The sequence below is a fragment of the Carettochelys insculpta genome, chromosome 3 (assembly GCF_033958435.1).
Source record: "Carettochelys insculpta isolate YL-2023 chromosome 3, ASM3395843v1, whole genome shotgun sequence".
Lineage (NCBI taxonomy): Eukaryota > Metazoa > Chordata > Testudines > Carettochelyidae > Carettochelys > Carettochelys insculpta.
This window is the reverse complement of record NC_134139.1, coordinates 12,255,767-12,270,485: the sequence shown is the minus strand read 5'-3', so window position 1 is coordinate 12,270,485 and position 14,719 is coordinate 12,255,767. Positions and strand designations below refer to the sequence as shown.

Below are 14,719 nucleotides of genomic sequence, written 5' to 3'. Positions count from 1 at the left end.
AAAGCCCCCTCCCCCCACCCTGGGCATCCACACCGTGTTTTTTTGTCAACAGAGTCTATAGAGGAAGGTGTTCTGCCTCGAGGGGGAGAGGCAGAACTCTGTTGACAAAAGTGCCCAGTTCTGTCGATTTACTGTCGACAGAACACATTTGTAGTGTGGACGCTCTGCAAGTTTTGTTAAGATGATGCCGGTTTTCTTGACAAAGCTCTGTAGTGTAGATATAGCCTAGAAGACAAACAGAGCTACAATGATCCCTTGGAGAAATCAGAAGTTCAAGTGGCTAAAACCTGCAGTTTGAAAAATGCTGAAGCATTGTAAAGAAAAGTATCAAACAAACTTTACCTCCTGTGGTAGCAATAAACACTTTTAACTGATTGCATATGAGAGGAATTTAAAAGGAATACTGTATAAAAGTTCTTAAAAAGCACCACAAAAGGTGAAATTGAGATATGAGAACAGAACGCTTTGGAAGGATCTTTTGCATGGACCTTTGTCGTTATTATGCTAGTTGGTTTCACGTTTCCCGTACATTTGTGGGAGATAAAAAAGAGAAGGCAGAATCTCATACAGAAAGGAAAAACCAGGTAAAATCAGGAGTGTGGGTGTCGTGATATCTTGTTTTCTAGTCATTGTCATTGCATTTGGAATTGCACAGTACAAATGACCTACAAAGAGATGATCTGGCTTCATCACAGTAAAGGAAACACAGACAAACTTCCTCTGAAGTTCCTGGGCTAGCTGGACCCTTCATCCCTATAGTATGGCTGGTCATCCTTACGTATATCATAGAGAGGAAGAAAAAGGCTTAGCAGTGACTTGCATAGGCAGGTCAACACTACATAGTAGGGTTGACATTAACTGCCTGTGTCAACCTAGTTGTTTATATCTTCACTAAATCTGCTTTCCCACTTTGCCAACATAATGATACGAACTCCCTGAGCAGCACTGAGACATGGCTGATGTAGAGAGGTTGATGCAGCTTGAGTGTGCTACCTATATTGACCCTAACAGACCTCTACCAGCTGTCCCATAAGTCACGACATTGACTGCACTGGTCAAAATTGTTAACTCTACAACCCAGAGACCATGCACACTAGAAAACCCTCAACTCTTAAAACCCCACACAACTTTCTGAAATGCTTTCTCCTTCAGCTTGGAAAGTCCACCTCTATCTGCTCTCTCCTGTTGTGCACCACTGCCCAGCTGACCATGCCAGATGCATGCTCCAAAAGCACTTCTGCCTAGAAGAGACAGTGATATTGGATTTCCTGGGCCTGTGTGGAGAGGAGGATGTGTAAGCACAACTACAAAATAGCCACAGAAATGCCAACATCTACAAGCAGATTGCTCAGGGGATGCAGGAGAAAGTGTGTGACAGGGACTGGCAGCTGGGCTCTATGAAAGCCAAGAAGGAACACTAGAAGGCTAGCAATTGTCCTGGGCATGAATGCAGACTTGCAGCTTTTACAAACAGCAGAATACCATCCTTGCTTCTACCGCTGCCCTGCACAGAACCGTTGATACCTTTGAGGAATCTGAGTTGTAGCTCCTTCCAAGAAAAGCTGGGAGAAGAAAGTGGACAAGGCAGAGAAGGAGACATATGGGGACCAGTGAGACAGAGCTCCAGATGCATCTCAAGCCATTACCTGTTTTTGTCTCCAACGCCATCCAGCCAGTCCCCGTAGCAGAACACAGACAAGCTTGTGCAGGAGAAACAATCTCAGATAAACATTTTAATAAATTTTCCATTTCAGGAGTGAGATATCAGCTATAACCATCAACAAATGGTGCCAGTATTCAGTGCCAATGCACTATACCCATGGTTTCATGGTATGGGTATGGTTTCACTATACCCATTGCAACCAAACAATTCCCTCTTCATTTCCTTCATCCATGGTGTTCATACACATCATGGTCTGGGCGGAGAGTAGCCTTGAGCACAAGCACTCCAAGCAGAAGCATCAATAAGCATGTCTTATTTAACATGTCGGGGAGAAAGGGAAAGGAGAAGTTCTGATTCTTGAGTTTGTGTTTCTGTTCCTACCCTACTGACAATGGTACCTCAGTTGTGTTTTATCTGGAGCTGCTGTTGTTACAGCCTTGATGGACACACCCCTTCAACACCAGCAAAACAAATGACCCAGAGGAGGAGAAACAAGAGGAAGCAGGAGGACTTGTTCTGCGAGATTCTGCAAGCCCCTGCTGCATCAGACCTTGAACAGAGGGCCTGGATGGTGAATACTGCAAACTGTATGGAGACCTGGGTTCTGCTCCCAGCTCTTCCACTCATTGGTCTGCTCTTTCCTTCTCCACTGGGACATGGTGCTCTCATTTATGAGGCAGGAAAGAACCAGTTGCTCCGAATTATTGTCTTAACACAGCTGGTGTTGAAGAGGGGCACACTCAGATGGGTGCAGTGGGGGAATCAGATGACCCTTAAAGTTCCTTCTAACCCTATGATTCTATGACCAGGAGAGAAGCACAGGAAGAAGAGAGGGAGATGAGCAAGGATATAATGTGGCTTCTCCATTAGCAAACTCAGATGCTGCAAACATTGTCATGGGCCCTATGATTATTCTTGTGGCACAGCAAATACCAAAGGATTGTACATCCTATGCTTGTAATGTTCCTGACAAAAAGGCAAAGTTGTGCAGGCTCTATGTTTCTGTGAAAACTGCTAGACAGCAACAAGCCACATGTGATTTAACATAAAATCAAAAACAGGCCCAAGAAGTACATGTTAGAGATGATACCCCCGGTGCACTGCACTGTGCATCAACACAAGCACCGCTGGTGAACACGTGCAGTGCCAACAAAGCAGCTACATATGCACACACAAACAACTGAGTAACTGAAGCGGCTGTATGCCAACAAAACTAGTGTCAAAAATTTTTGTAAATGTAGAAATGGCCTTGCTGAATAAACATAGCCAACTCCCTTCTCTCTCTAGAGGTAGAAGAAGTAGGTCATAGTTTATCAGTTACCTCCTTCCCACTCCAGCTACTGTGTCGGACATGAAGGCCCTAGCGACACTGACGTGGTGGGTCACATTTTTCTCATTTCTTCTCAATGTTCTATCCTTCCCTGTGTGTTCCTTTCCTTCTTCCCAAACTTCCCACTCTTCTTCCTTTATCATATTAGGCCCTTAATCTCTTTGCTCAATCCTCTTTTCAGTCTCTTACTGCCTTGCTTCTCAGTCCCTTACTGTCAAGCAGAAGAGCAGCCATCTCCTACTAAATAAAAGTAGCAATAGGGTTGCCAGCCCTTCAGGATTGCTCTGGAGTCTCCAAGAATTAAAGACTGAACTTTAATTAAAGAGTGCGTCATTTGATGAAATCCCCAGGAATACATCCAACAGAAATTGGTGGCCCAAGCAGCAGACAGTGTGTGACCACTACTTTTATCCTGTCTGCGTCTGCTGACAGGAGCGATACCTAATTGGCAGGAATGAGACACTAGTATGTTTGAAAACGTCATTACAAGAGGATACCACTGACCGGTAAAAATTGAGCACAGTGACAATACCTCACAAATTATGTAAGCTGGGTCTGAGGTTATGGGACAACTGCAACACTTACACTTCTGCAGAAAGCCTTATTTTTAATGGGCTAAATTTTCCACAATGCTACTTTTGAGTGACTGACTTGTATGCATGGAACTGAGGTGGGCATGTTAGTGAGGTTTATGAACTCAATGCCAATCTTGAACATCTCTGGGCATGCACATGTAGGGTGTGGGGAATCGTATCTTTGTGTATCTATCTCACTGTATTTTTTCTTAAAAATACGATAAACCAAAAAATACGATAAACCAAAATCAAACACTTCTGTATGTTTGATCTAACAGAGGAAACAGAGTTCATGCTGAATCCTCTGTCTAAAGGCTAAATTAAAGCTTATTTTGGCAGATAATTTACACTGGACATATGGGAGGGGCAGAGAAATTGTTCAAACAGGAGGAAGAATAGGCAGAACTTGCTTATTTTGGCTGCTTTTTCCCATTTTTCCATTCCCTGACCCATTCTTCTTTCTTCTTCTCTTGGGTGTAACACCCACAGATTTCCTACTGAGACAGTATGTGACCCACCACACACTACAGTGTGGGTATAAATGAAAGAGCTGTGTAAAGTCACAAGTAATTTTCACAGATATTTATGTGCCACAAAGGTGGAAGTCCATATATACCTCCATAATACCAGACAGAGAAATCTGTTAGCTGATGAGTTTCAACTTTAAGCATCCAAGGCATCAAATATCCATTCTAACAGTAGATTCTACTCTGCTCCACAGCCCTAACAGGCAAGCCCAGACGGACAATCAAAGAAAAGTAGCTTGGTTCCCACTTCCTGCGAAATCCCCAATTATAACTTAGGAAAATGTTTAGGAACATCTGTTAACACACTTACAACACAACATGAACTTTTCCTGCAATACAGTGTGTAACAGACTGGTTTTGCAGATTTCATTGTGTGACACTAAGGACAGTTCTAATTGTTCATTTCCCAGATCTTGTGAGCAGTGACTTATTCTGCAGGTCTACAGTTTATTTTGTAGAATCATCTTTGTACCGTCTATTGTACCTTGTTACCTCGTTTAAGGGCTGATAACTGGTGAAGTGTAAAACTTATGGAGGGTATGTCTACACAAGGAGTCTGCAATCAAAACAGCGAGAAGAGACATTTTTTCAAATTCAGATACACAATCAATACTTCAAGAGCTGCCATGCATGTGAATATGAGACAGTCCTTAGTAAATAACGTCAGCCCGTACTTTTTGTAACCTTTATTTTAAAAATAGCGCACACACAAAGATCTGTACTGGTTAAAAATTTTAAGCTACTTTCACCCTGGATTGGAGAGCAAATGAGGACAAGGAATAGGGGATAAATTCTTTAGCAGGAGGGAGCAATGTTCACATCAACCCTCCCCGCCACCTCATCCCGCCACCATGCCCAGGTTCTACCACCCTTGGCCCACATACCCAACCCCCACCTCCAGGTTTTACCCATCTCAGCCCCCAAACATACCCACTCCCAGCCCCAGGCTTAACCCCTCTCAGCCTCAAACCCACTCCCTGACGACCCCCAGGCTTAACCTCTCTCTGCCCCACCAGCCCCAGGATTAACCTGCCCCAATCTCCCCCCTGAACTGGATCTTACTTGCCCACCCGCTGCTCTCACCCCCACCCCCGATGCACTCTGGGTCTTTGAGTCTCCTCCTCCCACGCACTTCTCAGGCCAGAAAGTACCTGAAACTTTTTCAGCCACTCCCTACCCAGCAGTGCCAGACTCATTGGGTCCCGGCTCTGGGCAGGGAGCTAGGCCAGGTCCTGGGGGAGCTGAGATTTCACTGGGGGATGCAGCTCCAGGCTCTGGTGGCTGCCAGCAGAAAGAGGGGGGAGGGGCCAGGGCTGTAGCGTGAGGCGGAGCTGAGGGGCACCGCAGTGCCCAGGAGGAGGCACTGACCCTGCATGGAGGAAAGCTGTGCTCAGCTCCCAGAAGCCCCCTCCTCTCCCCTGGCCTCTTCCTCCTTCTCATGGAGGGTGCATGGCCATCCCTCCCCCAGCTCTCCAGCTCCACTTCCTTCACGTGCCACGTGGGTGGCTCCCTGCCCTGCTGTGCTGAAATAATTGTGCTAAATGTAATTGGTCTAATGGCTGGGTCCCTCCTGCCACCCTGCCAGCTGTTAAAACCAATTAAATTTAGTTCCAGTATTTCAGCAGCAGAAGGGCAGGGAGCTACAAGAGAAGACAAGGGCAGCAACATCCAGAGTTGCAAGTGACTCCTTAAAGAGCCCCATGCAGCTCCAGAGCTGCAAGTTGCTGACCTCGGTCTACACTTATGAGAAGATCGATGCACTGGTGGATGATCTTCTGGGGTTCGATTTACTGCACCTAGTGGGGCTACACTATATCAAACTATCATGGTACCACCATCAACCCTGGTACTCTTGGCAGTTGCAAGGAGTAAGGGAGACTATCTCCCACTGTGGGGACGGTGGCAAAAACAGATTTTAGGTACATCGACTCCAGCTACACAACTCTTGTAGCTGGATTTGTGTATCTAAAACTGATTTCATTCCCTAGAGTAGACCTGGCCTGAGTTGTGGATCTTCTGAATAGCTCTCTTCTGAGTAGGTGGACTTTGAGCGCTCTGGTGAACCTTCACACATGACCTTGTTGCTTTCTTTCTTAAGTGTATTGGCTTAGTGAAGAATACATGAATGCTGGACTAAAGCAAAGCACTTCATTTTCTCAGAATGGAGTATGGCTTGGCAAAGACATTCAACACAAGTTGAGTTTCTGTGGTTCAAACCGAGTTTTTTTCTTTTTTAACATTTATTTATTTTCAATCTATCATTAATAAGTAGGAATTAATACAGCAAGGTCAACAGGATGATAGTTCTGGAAAATCCAAAATCCAGAGCTTCCAGGTTCAGAATAGAGCCATTAATATTACTGATGACTTCTTTTGACATATGGGTGTTTGTTGTTGGGGAAATATAGACGAGACACATAGAGGATCAGTTTGCCATGGTTGGGACAGTATCAGTTTTCTAATTAAAAGGCTGCTTTCCATTCATCGCTCAGGAATGTATCAGCTTCTCAGGCTTTACATATATATTCTCAGATTAACAAATTATACAAGATACCAGACTGCATACCTCAGAAAAATTAAATTTCTCTTCACTCTTAAACACACTTTATTTGGGCAGCCACCTTTTTAAAAAAATACATAAAAATATTTCTCAGTGGAAAAAATGTCATAGCAGGAATTTTTAAAATGGCATTTTTAATAAGAAAATTCTATTTGTTTTCTCAAAACCAGAAATATAAGGGGATCTGAAAGTTCACATGCTTTCTAAACACTGCACAGTTCACTCTGTTAAGGGGATAAGTTAAGGTTCCCTACTTGCAGGAAAGGCTTTTAAAAACATCTTTATTGGCCTCTGGCACTTTCTACTTACATTCTATTTTGTGCTTGTGGGAAAAAAACAGTCATGCCATAGTGAGCTAGTTCCCATGTACTCCTAACATATTTTTATAAGGCTTCTGAAATAATCTGCTGCCCTAATAAGCCATCAAAACAGTATTTAAGCTTTGTTGTGCTTAATAAAAATACATGTTCATATTAATATTCAAAACTGCAATTGCACTCGTACTGCAAATAGAGAGGAACTGATTGAGAATTTGAAAATGGAAGGCAGCTTGGATGAAAGTGATCATTAAATGGTGGAGGTCATGATTCTAAGGAATGTCAGAAGGGAAAATAGCACAATAAAGATAATGGATTTCAAGAAGGCAGACTTTAGGAAACTCATGAAGTTGCTAGGTAAGAGCCATGGGAAGTAAACGGAAGGGAAAACAGTTCTAGAGAGTTGGCAGTTTTTCAAAAAGACATTATTAAGGGCACAAGAGCAAACTGTCCCACTGTGTAGGGAAGAGAGGAAGGTACCCTGGCCTAACTAGAACTGAAACTAAAGAATCCTACAAAAAGTGAAAACTAGGTCAAACTACAAATAACACAATCATGTAGTGAGAAAATTAGAAAAGTCAAGGCACAAAAACTAGATTAAATTAACTAGAGACATGCACAGTAAAAAGAAAACATTCTGAAAATACATTAGAACCAGAAGACGACCAAGGACAGGGTAGGCTCATTACTTAGGAGGTAAGGGCAGTGCAGAATAGTAACAGAAAATACAGAAATGGCAGGAGTACTAAAAGAGCTTTTTGTTTTGTTTTTTTATCCAAAAGGTTTGTAACTATTAGATGTTTAACATAGGAAATGCCAGTGAAAATGAGGCAGGATCAGAGGCCACAACTGGGAAAGACGTTAAAAATTACTTGGACAAGCTAGATGTCTTCAAGTCACCAGGGTCAGATGAAATACAGTCAAGAACATTCAACAAGCTGACTGAAGAGAAATCTCAGCCATTAACAATTGTCTTCAAAAAGTCATTTAAGACGGGAGACTCCACAGGAGAGGAAAAATGAAATATAGTGCCAGTCTATAAAAAAGGAAATAATGACAACCTGGGGAATTACAAACCAGTCAGCTCTACTTCAGCTGTCCAAAGACAAATGAGCAAATAATTAAGCAATTTGCAGACACTGAGAACATAAGTTGATAAGTAACAGCATGGATTTGTTAAGAACAAATACATGTCATTCTAAACTACTACCTTTCTTTGACAGACTAAAAAGCCTTTTGGATGGGAGGAAGCAGTAGATGTGGTGTATCTTGACTTTAGTAGGGCCTTTGATAATGTCTTGCATAACCTTCTCATAATCAAATTATAACCAAATCAGGGAACTACAGCCTAGATGGAGTTACGATAAGATGAGTGCATAAGTGATTGGAAAACCAGTTCCAGAGACTAGTTACCAGTGATTTCACAGACAAACTGGAAGGGCATACCGAGTGAGATCTTGCAGGGATCAATTCTGGGTCTTGGTCTGTTTAATACCCTCATCAGTGATTTTGAGAATAGCATACAGAACAAATGGTGGCTTGAGAAAGTGCAAGAACTTCGATATCTTGTGGACATCCATGACATGTGGTTTCTTCAGCGCCATGGAGGCTGTCTATGGGCCAGCTTGAATTGCCTTTGCTCTACGGTTGCAAAAAACCCAAACATCATGCTGGGATACATTAGTAGGACTGTAATAAAAAGACGTTAGTCTGCTCTACTCCATGATGACTTGACCTCTACTGGAGTACTACATCCAAATCTCAAGAAAGACATGAACAAACTGAAGAAAGTCCAGAGAAGAGCAAGGAAAATGACTAACGCTCTAGAAAACATGACCTATAACCTAGGAACAAAGATTGAAAACTTTGGATTTGTTTAGTCTGGAGAAGAGAAGACTGAGAAGGTATATGATAACAGTTTTCAAGTTCATAAAAGATCGTTACAAGTGATGGGAGATAAATTGTTCTCATTAACCTCTGGGGACAGCACAAGAAGAAGTGGATTTAAATTGTTGTAAGGGCAGTTTAGATTGGATGTTAGGAAAATCTTCCTGTCATGGTAGTTGAGCACTGAAACAAATTGTCAAGGGAGGTTGTAAAATCTCCCTCCACTGGAGATTTTTAAGAGCAGGTTAGACCAGTAGCTCCCAACCTTTTCAGTAACACAGCACACTTACTAGAGAGGTTTGCAGCATAGCAGTGTATGCAACAAGCTAAACAAGGATCAAATGGGATGTTGAGTACTCGATTACTCACAGGGTTGGGGTGGGGGAGACAGCTCCAGAGAGCAGGCTCCCTTCCCCACCAGCCCATTGGAGGTGGGACACGGCATTTAAATTGCATCCCAGCTCCAACATGCTCCCACTCTTCCTCTCTCCCCACTTGCCACAGCAAGGAGTGGCAGTGGGCTCCCCTCCAGTCCATTCAGGCTAGGAAGCAGTATTTCAGCTACCAAGAGGCAGGAATGGGCTCCTGCAGGGTCAGCATTATCACTTGCAGTGGCTCTGCAGAGAGCCACTGTGGTGAGGAAACTGACCAACCCTGCACCAGCTGGGGCTAAAGAAGCCTTGCTGCTTGAGGCCCAGCTGGTGTGGGATCATCAGTCCCGTCCCCAACCTACCAGTGGTGGCTCTGCAAAGACCTGCAGCAAGGGGAAACTGATGACATTTCATGGCATACTTGGACAGTTCACACAGCATACTTATGTGTTGTGGCACGCTGGTTGAAAACCACTGAGTTAGACAAACACCTGCCAGGGATGGTCCAGATAATATTTAGTCCTTCCCCGAGTACAGAGGGCTGAACTACAAGACATATTGAGGTCTCTCCCACTCCTGCGAATTAGTCTTTGATTCTACTAGAGTCTGGATTTATTATTGCAAAAGGAAACCTAAATGAATGCTGTATTTTTATTTTCTATACTTAAAAAGACTATGTCAGAACGAAAGTATTGGTGCAGAAATCAATTTCAAAAAGTTAACTTTGACTCTGAATGTAAATGTAACATTTTAGCCTTATAATACTGCTCGTATTTTTAAATGTGTTTTACTATTTTAGTGCATAATTGTCAGGTGGAAACCATTTTGAATACATTTGAAGAAACATAAGAGGGACTGTTTAGCTCAAGATTTAGTAACAAGAAACAATGCCTTTCATTCTTATGTAATCAGCTCATAGACAGCTTAGGATGTTAGTAATCAAAAGTCATTACTTCCTGAAGGATGGTTAATATTAAATGAACAAGGTGAGTAAGTGTACACATCATAATGCCCAACACCCACAACTGGCACTAGAAGCTCAACATAGTAGTGGCAAAGGTTGGACAAGAAAAGGGATGAAGGATGCCAGAACAGCAAATTCTGAAACAATGCTGAAGGAAAACTGCCAAGCGGTTTATGCCTAAAATAGTTACTAAAACTTAGACATGAGTTAAGAATTATTTTCAGATCCTAAACACAGCTATTTTTGTCATTCTCCCCTGCCCCCAAAAAACTTAACAGCAGCCAGCCTAAATTAATGACCTTCGTATTTTGTTCTGTGTCTGTGTATGATTAGCTAAAAAAGATCAAAACTCAACAAACCTTGCTACCAAACTGTGGTAACATAACTGATTAAATTCTAATAATAACAAAACACGAGAGATGAAATATACTTGTTTGTCATACAGAACATTTTTTAAAAGGATGTAATCTCTAGGTGTTGTAATTTTAGTATTAGGTTAAGCCATATAGTACATATGTGAGAATGTATACAGAGAGAGTGCCAGTCAAACATAAGAACTTTTACATATATTCTTATATAGGAAAAAACATTATATACTCTTTACTTGTAAAATCACTTAGATTAGACACCAGACTAATTAAATTTACAGGTGGGAACTATGCCACTTATAGTAATAAAATAAAATAATTTCTACAATTTGTTATTTTAGTATTTAATATTGTTGTGCTTGACCCTACCTTTTAGAGACAAGGGAATAGACTGTGTGCATTCCATGTGTTTCCACTGCCCACGGTGTTTACGTGCTTCTAAGTAGTGCTTGACTCTTGAATCAACAGTGTCCTTTAGCAGTAAGCACACTTCCTGAAATATAAATCAGTTGCAAATTTATTTCTAAACCTATGCATGCTAAAAAATTAATATCAAAACATTAAAAAATGTATGCAGATACCCATTCTATGCAATTTTGCGTTGCCGTATCTTAAAGAATATTGGAAGTAGAAATAAATTGGGAAAGTAACATTAATATTGCAACAAAGTATGGAAAAAAGAATTAGATTTTTTTGATTTTTTTTTTTAAAAATCAAAGAAAAAAATCATTAAATTACAGTTGTATGGATATACTCAAATATGACCCATTGTATTGCTCAGTAGTTTCCCTAATCTGTGAAAACTTTACTATGAAAATTTATATTAACTAGACATCTGCAATAAACCTGAGAGAATTGCTCATCCTATACAGTCACTGAGGTTCTTTGAGATGGGTGTCCATGTGGATGCTCAACTCAAAGTTTTTAAAGTGCCCTGTGCTTATAGTCAGAATTTTAGCAGCACTGCCCCAGTGCAACATGCATGTGCAGTACGCATCTCTTACGTCTGTGAACCATTACCCGCCACACACCATCAGCCGTCTCTCAATTCCTTCTATATACCAGCCAAGTACTGAGCCAAAAGAAAGAGGAAGACACAGGGTCGTGGAGCACCCACAGGGACACCCATCTTCAAGAACCTCAGTTACTGCACAGGACACAAGATCAGACTTGAGGAAACCGGCCTGGAATCCTAGGGATGTCTGAGTGACCTACACCCTTCTAGCTTCCATCCTGCACACATAACTAGATCCATTGTTTACAGTCAAGCTCTTAGATACAATCACATTTGTTCTGATCCAACTGACAGAGACCAAAAACTACAAGATCTTTACCAAATATTCATAAACCTGAATTACCCACCAGGAGAAGTAAAAAAACAAATCGACAGGGCCAGACAAACACCCAGAGACCAGCTCCTCCAAGATCGGCCCAAAAAAGCCAAGAACAGAACACCACTGGTCATCGAAATAGGCTATTTCGATGAATAACGTCTACATGTCCTCCAGGGCTGGCAACGTGGATGTTCAACTTCGACGTTGCGCGGCACCACATCGAAATAGGCGCTGCGAGGGAACGTCTACACGCCAAAGTAGCACACATCGAAATAAGGGTGCCAGGAACAGCTGCAGACAGGGTCACAGGGTGGACTCAACAACAAGCCGCTCCCTTAAAGGGCCCCTCCCAGACACAGTTGCACTAAACAACACAAGATACACAGAGCCGACAACTGGTTGCAGACCCCGTGCCTGCAGCATGGATCCCCAGCTGCCGCAGCAGCAGCCAGAAGCCCTGGGCTAAGGGCTGCTGCCCACGGTGACCATAGAGCCCCACAGGGGCTGGAGAGAGAGCATCTCTCAACCCCCCAGCTGATGGCCGCCATGGAGGACCCGGCAATTTCGACGTTGCGGGATGCGGATCGTCTACACGGTCCCTACTTCGACGTTGAACGTCGAAGTAGGGCGCTATTCCGATCCCCTCATGAGGTTAGCGACTTCGACGTCTTGCCACCTAACGTCGAAGTTAACTTCGAAATAGCGCCTGACGTGTGTAGCCGCGACGGGCGCTATTTCGAAGTTAGTGCCGCTACTTCGAAGTAGCGTGCACATGTAGACACAACTTATAGGGGCTCGTCTGCATACTCAGCTTAATCTAATTCTTGACCTCCCACCCCACCCCTCCACTCTCTGATTTGCTCACCTTGATCATTTTTTTCTGATTTGTCCTCCTTGATTACTGTTTTTGGTTCTCTGTGCCTTAAATATTGAGTCTGTTCTGGTATGGCTATGGTCTGAAGAAGTGGATCTGTCACAAAAGCTCACCAAATAAATTATTTTGCTAGTCTTTAAAGAGCTACTTGACTGCTTTTTGTTTTGTGAGTGAGTAACATGTCCCTAACTGTGTGCTTTGCCTCCTGGGCTGAAGATGCTACTATCAGGCAATTGTCAAGATAGCAAAATATTTTTATGTCCCTATTGCACAGGTAGGTGGCTACTGCCGCAAAAACTACCTTAGGTCCATGGTCAGTCTGAATGGGAAAACTCAGTATTGAATGTGTCATTGTTTGATCTTGAATCGGAAGAATCAGCTGTGTGCTAGATGTATTTGAGATATACAGGTAGGCATCCTATAGGTTGTGGGATTACACCCAATATCCTTTGCTTAGTAACAGGATTATTGTTGCCAGTGTGACCATCTTGAAGTGTTTATGGCCCAGATATTTGTTTAGAGCTGATAGATCTATTATGAGTCTCCATCCCTTGCTTTTCTTCTGAGTGAGGCGGTATCTTGAACAGAACTCCTTTCCCCTGTGTTGTACTGGTACCTCTTTAATTGCACCTAAATAGAGTATGCATTCCTCCCTTTTGAGGAGGCTCTTATGAGAAGGGTCTCTGAGGAGGGACAGGGAAGAGAGTTTGGTACGGAGTGTAGAGAGGAAAGAAATGGCACATTCCCTGGTTATTATTTCCAATATCCATCTATCTGATGTGATGGTGCGCCATGTGGGGTACAACGGGAGGAAGCGAAATGAGAAGAAGGCTTCTTTTTGGGCTATTCTCTCTGGGATGAAGACTGCAGCTTGTGTTTAGTTGGCTGCTTGATCTTGGACATCCGTAGCTCTGATACTGCTCTTGGTGACACCTCAGAAATGTGGGCACTTCCTGAGAACATTTGCTTCACCCAAACAATGGATGCACTGGTAGTATTCATCTGACACTGGAATGCAGAGCCTGCAAGTTTTAAGTACTGGTGAGCCTGGTATTCTTCTGTCTGTTTTTTTCACTATTATAGAGAAAAAAAGTTTGTTTGTTTGTTTGTTTGTTTCAAAGGAGTCCAATGAGGAGTTGTGAGAAATGGCCAGGTGTCCCTGAGCACCGACTCGAGAAAAGACTTGAAGAGAGAATTTTTTTCTTGAAGAAAATGAAGGGGCTAGATAACTTGGATGAAAAACCAGGCCTTATAACTAACTTGACTAACAAAACAGAAAAGCAGCCATTTAGCAGTTTAAAGACAAACAAAGTAATTTATTAGGTGACGAGGTTTCGTGGGACAGACTCACTTCTTCAGATCCGGAGATGGAAATTTCCAGTAGAGCACTACCTAAAGTGCTACATGATTGCTTTTTTCTTTTGTTAAGATAAGGACTAATATGGCAACCTCTCTGTTACTATTTATCTTTACTAAACTATTCTTAGAGGTAAATAGAGAGCTGCTGCAGTTCCAACCTCAGCCAAGGGTGGTAGAGAAGGAACTGAGGGATGGCTGATGGCGTGCGGTGGGTAATGGCTCACACATGTACAAGATGTACTGTGCATGTGTGCCACACAGAGGCACTTCTGACTATAAAAACTTCTGACTATAAGTGCAAGGCACTGTGAACACTTTGAGTGGAGCACACCACAGGGCACTCCTTGAGGAACATAACATTAATATCACAAAAGGTAACATGTCACTCATACTTTTGAAACATAAATTACAATATTTTACTCAGTCAAACTTAATAAATGATACAAGTAAAAACTGAGTATAGCATGAGAAAATTCATCACAGCATGAAGGTGTGGTAGGTGCAATCTCCCAAGAATCTGTACTTTCCCCATTTCTCTGCTAGTATCATTGTAAATAAGACCAAACTAATTTGGTTCAATTCCAGGAAAT

The 14,719-nt window shown here is 42.5% G+C and overlaps 1 protein-coding gene across 3 annotated transcripts in view; it reads right to left on the bottom strand.

The window, feature by feature from the left end:
- SLX4IP (SLX4 interacting protein) overlaps positions 1-14,719 on the bottom strand; it is a 167,010-nt gene that overhangs the window by 82,200 nt on the left and 70,091 nt on the right. For all 3 annotated transcript variants that reach the window (XM_074988473.1, XM_074988472.1, XM_074988474.1), the window contains one exon: positions 10,932-11,055. In XM_074988473.1, coding sequence (XP_074844574.1) covers positions 10,932-11,055 — 124 coding nt within the window. The remainder of the gene's footprint in view (positions 1-10,931; positions 11,056-14,719) is intronic.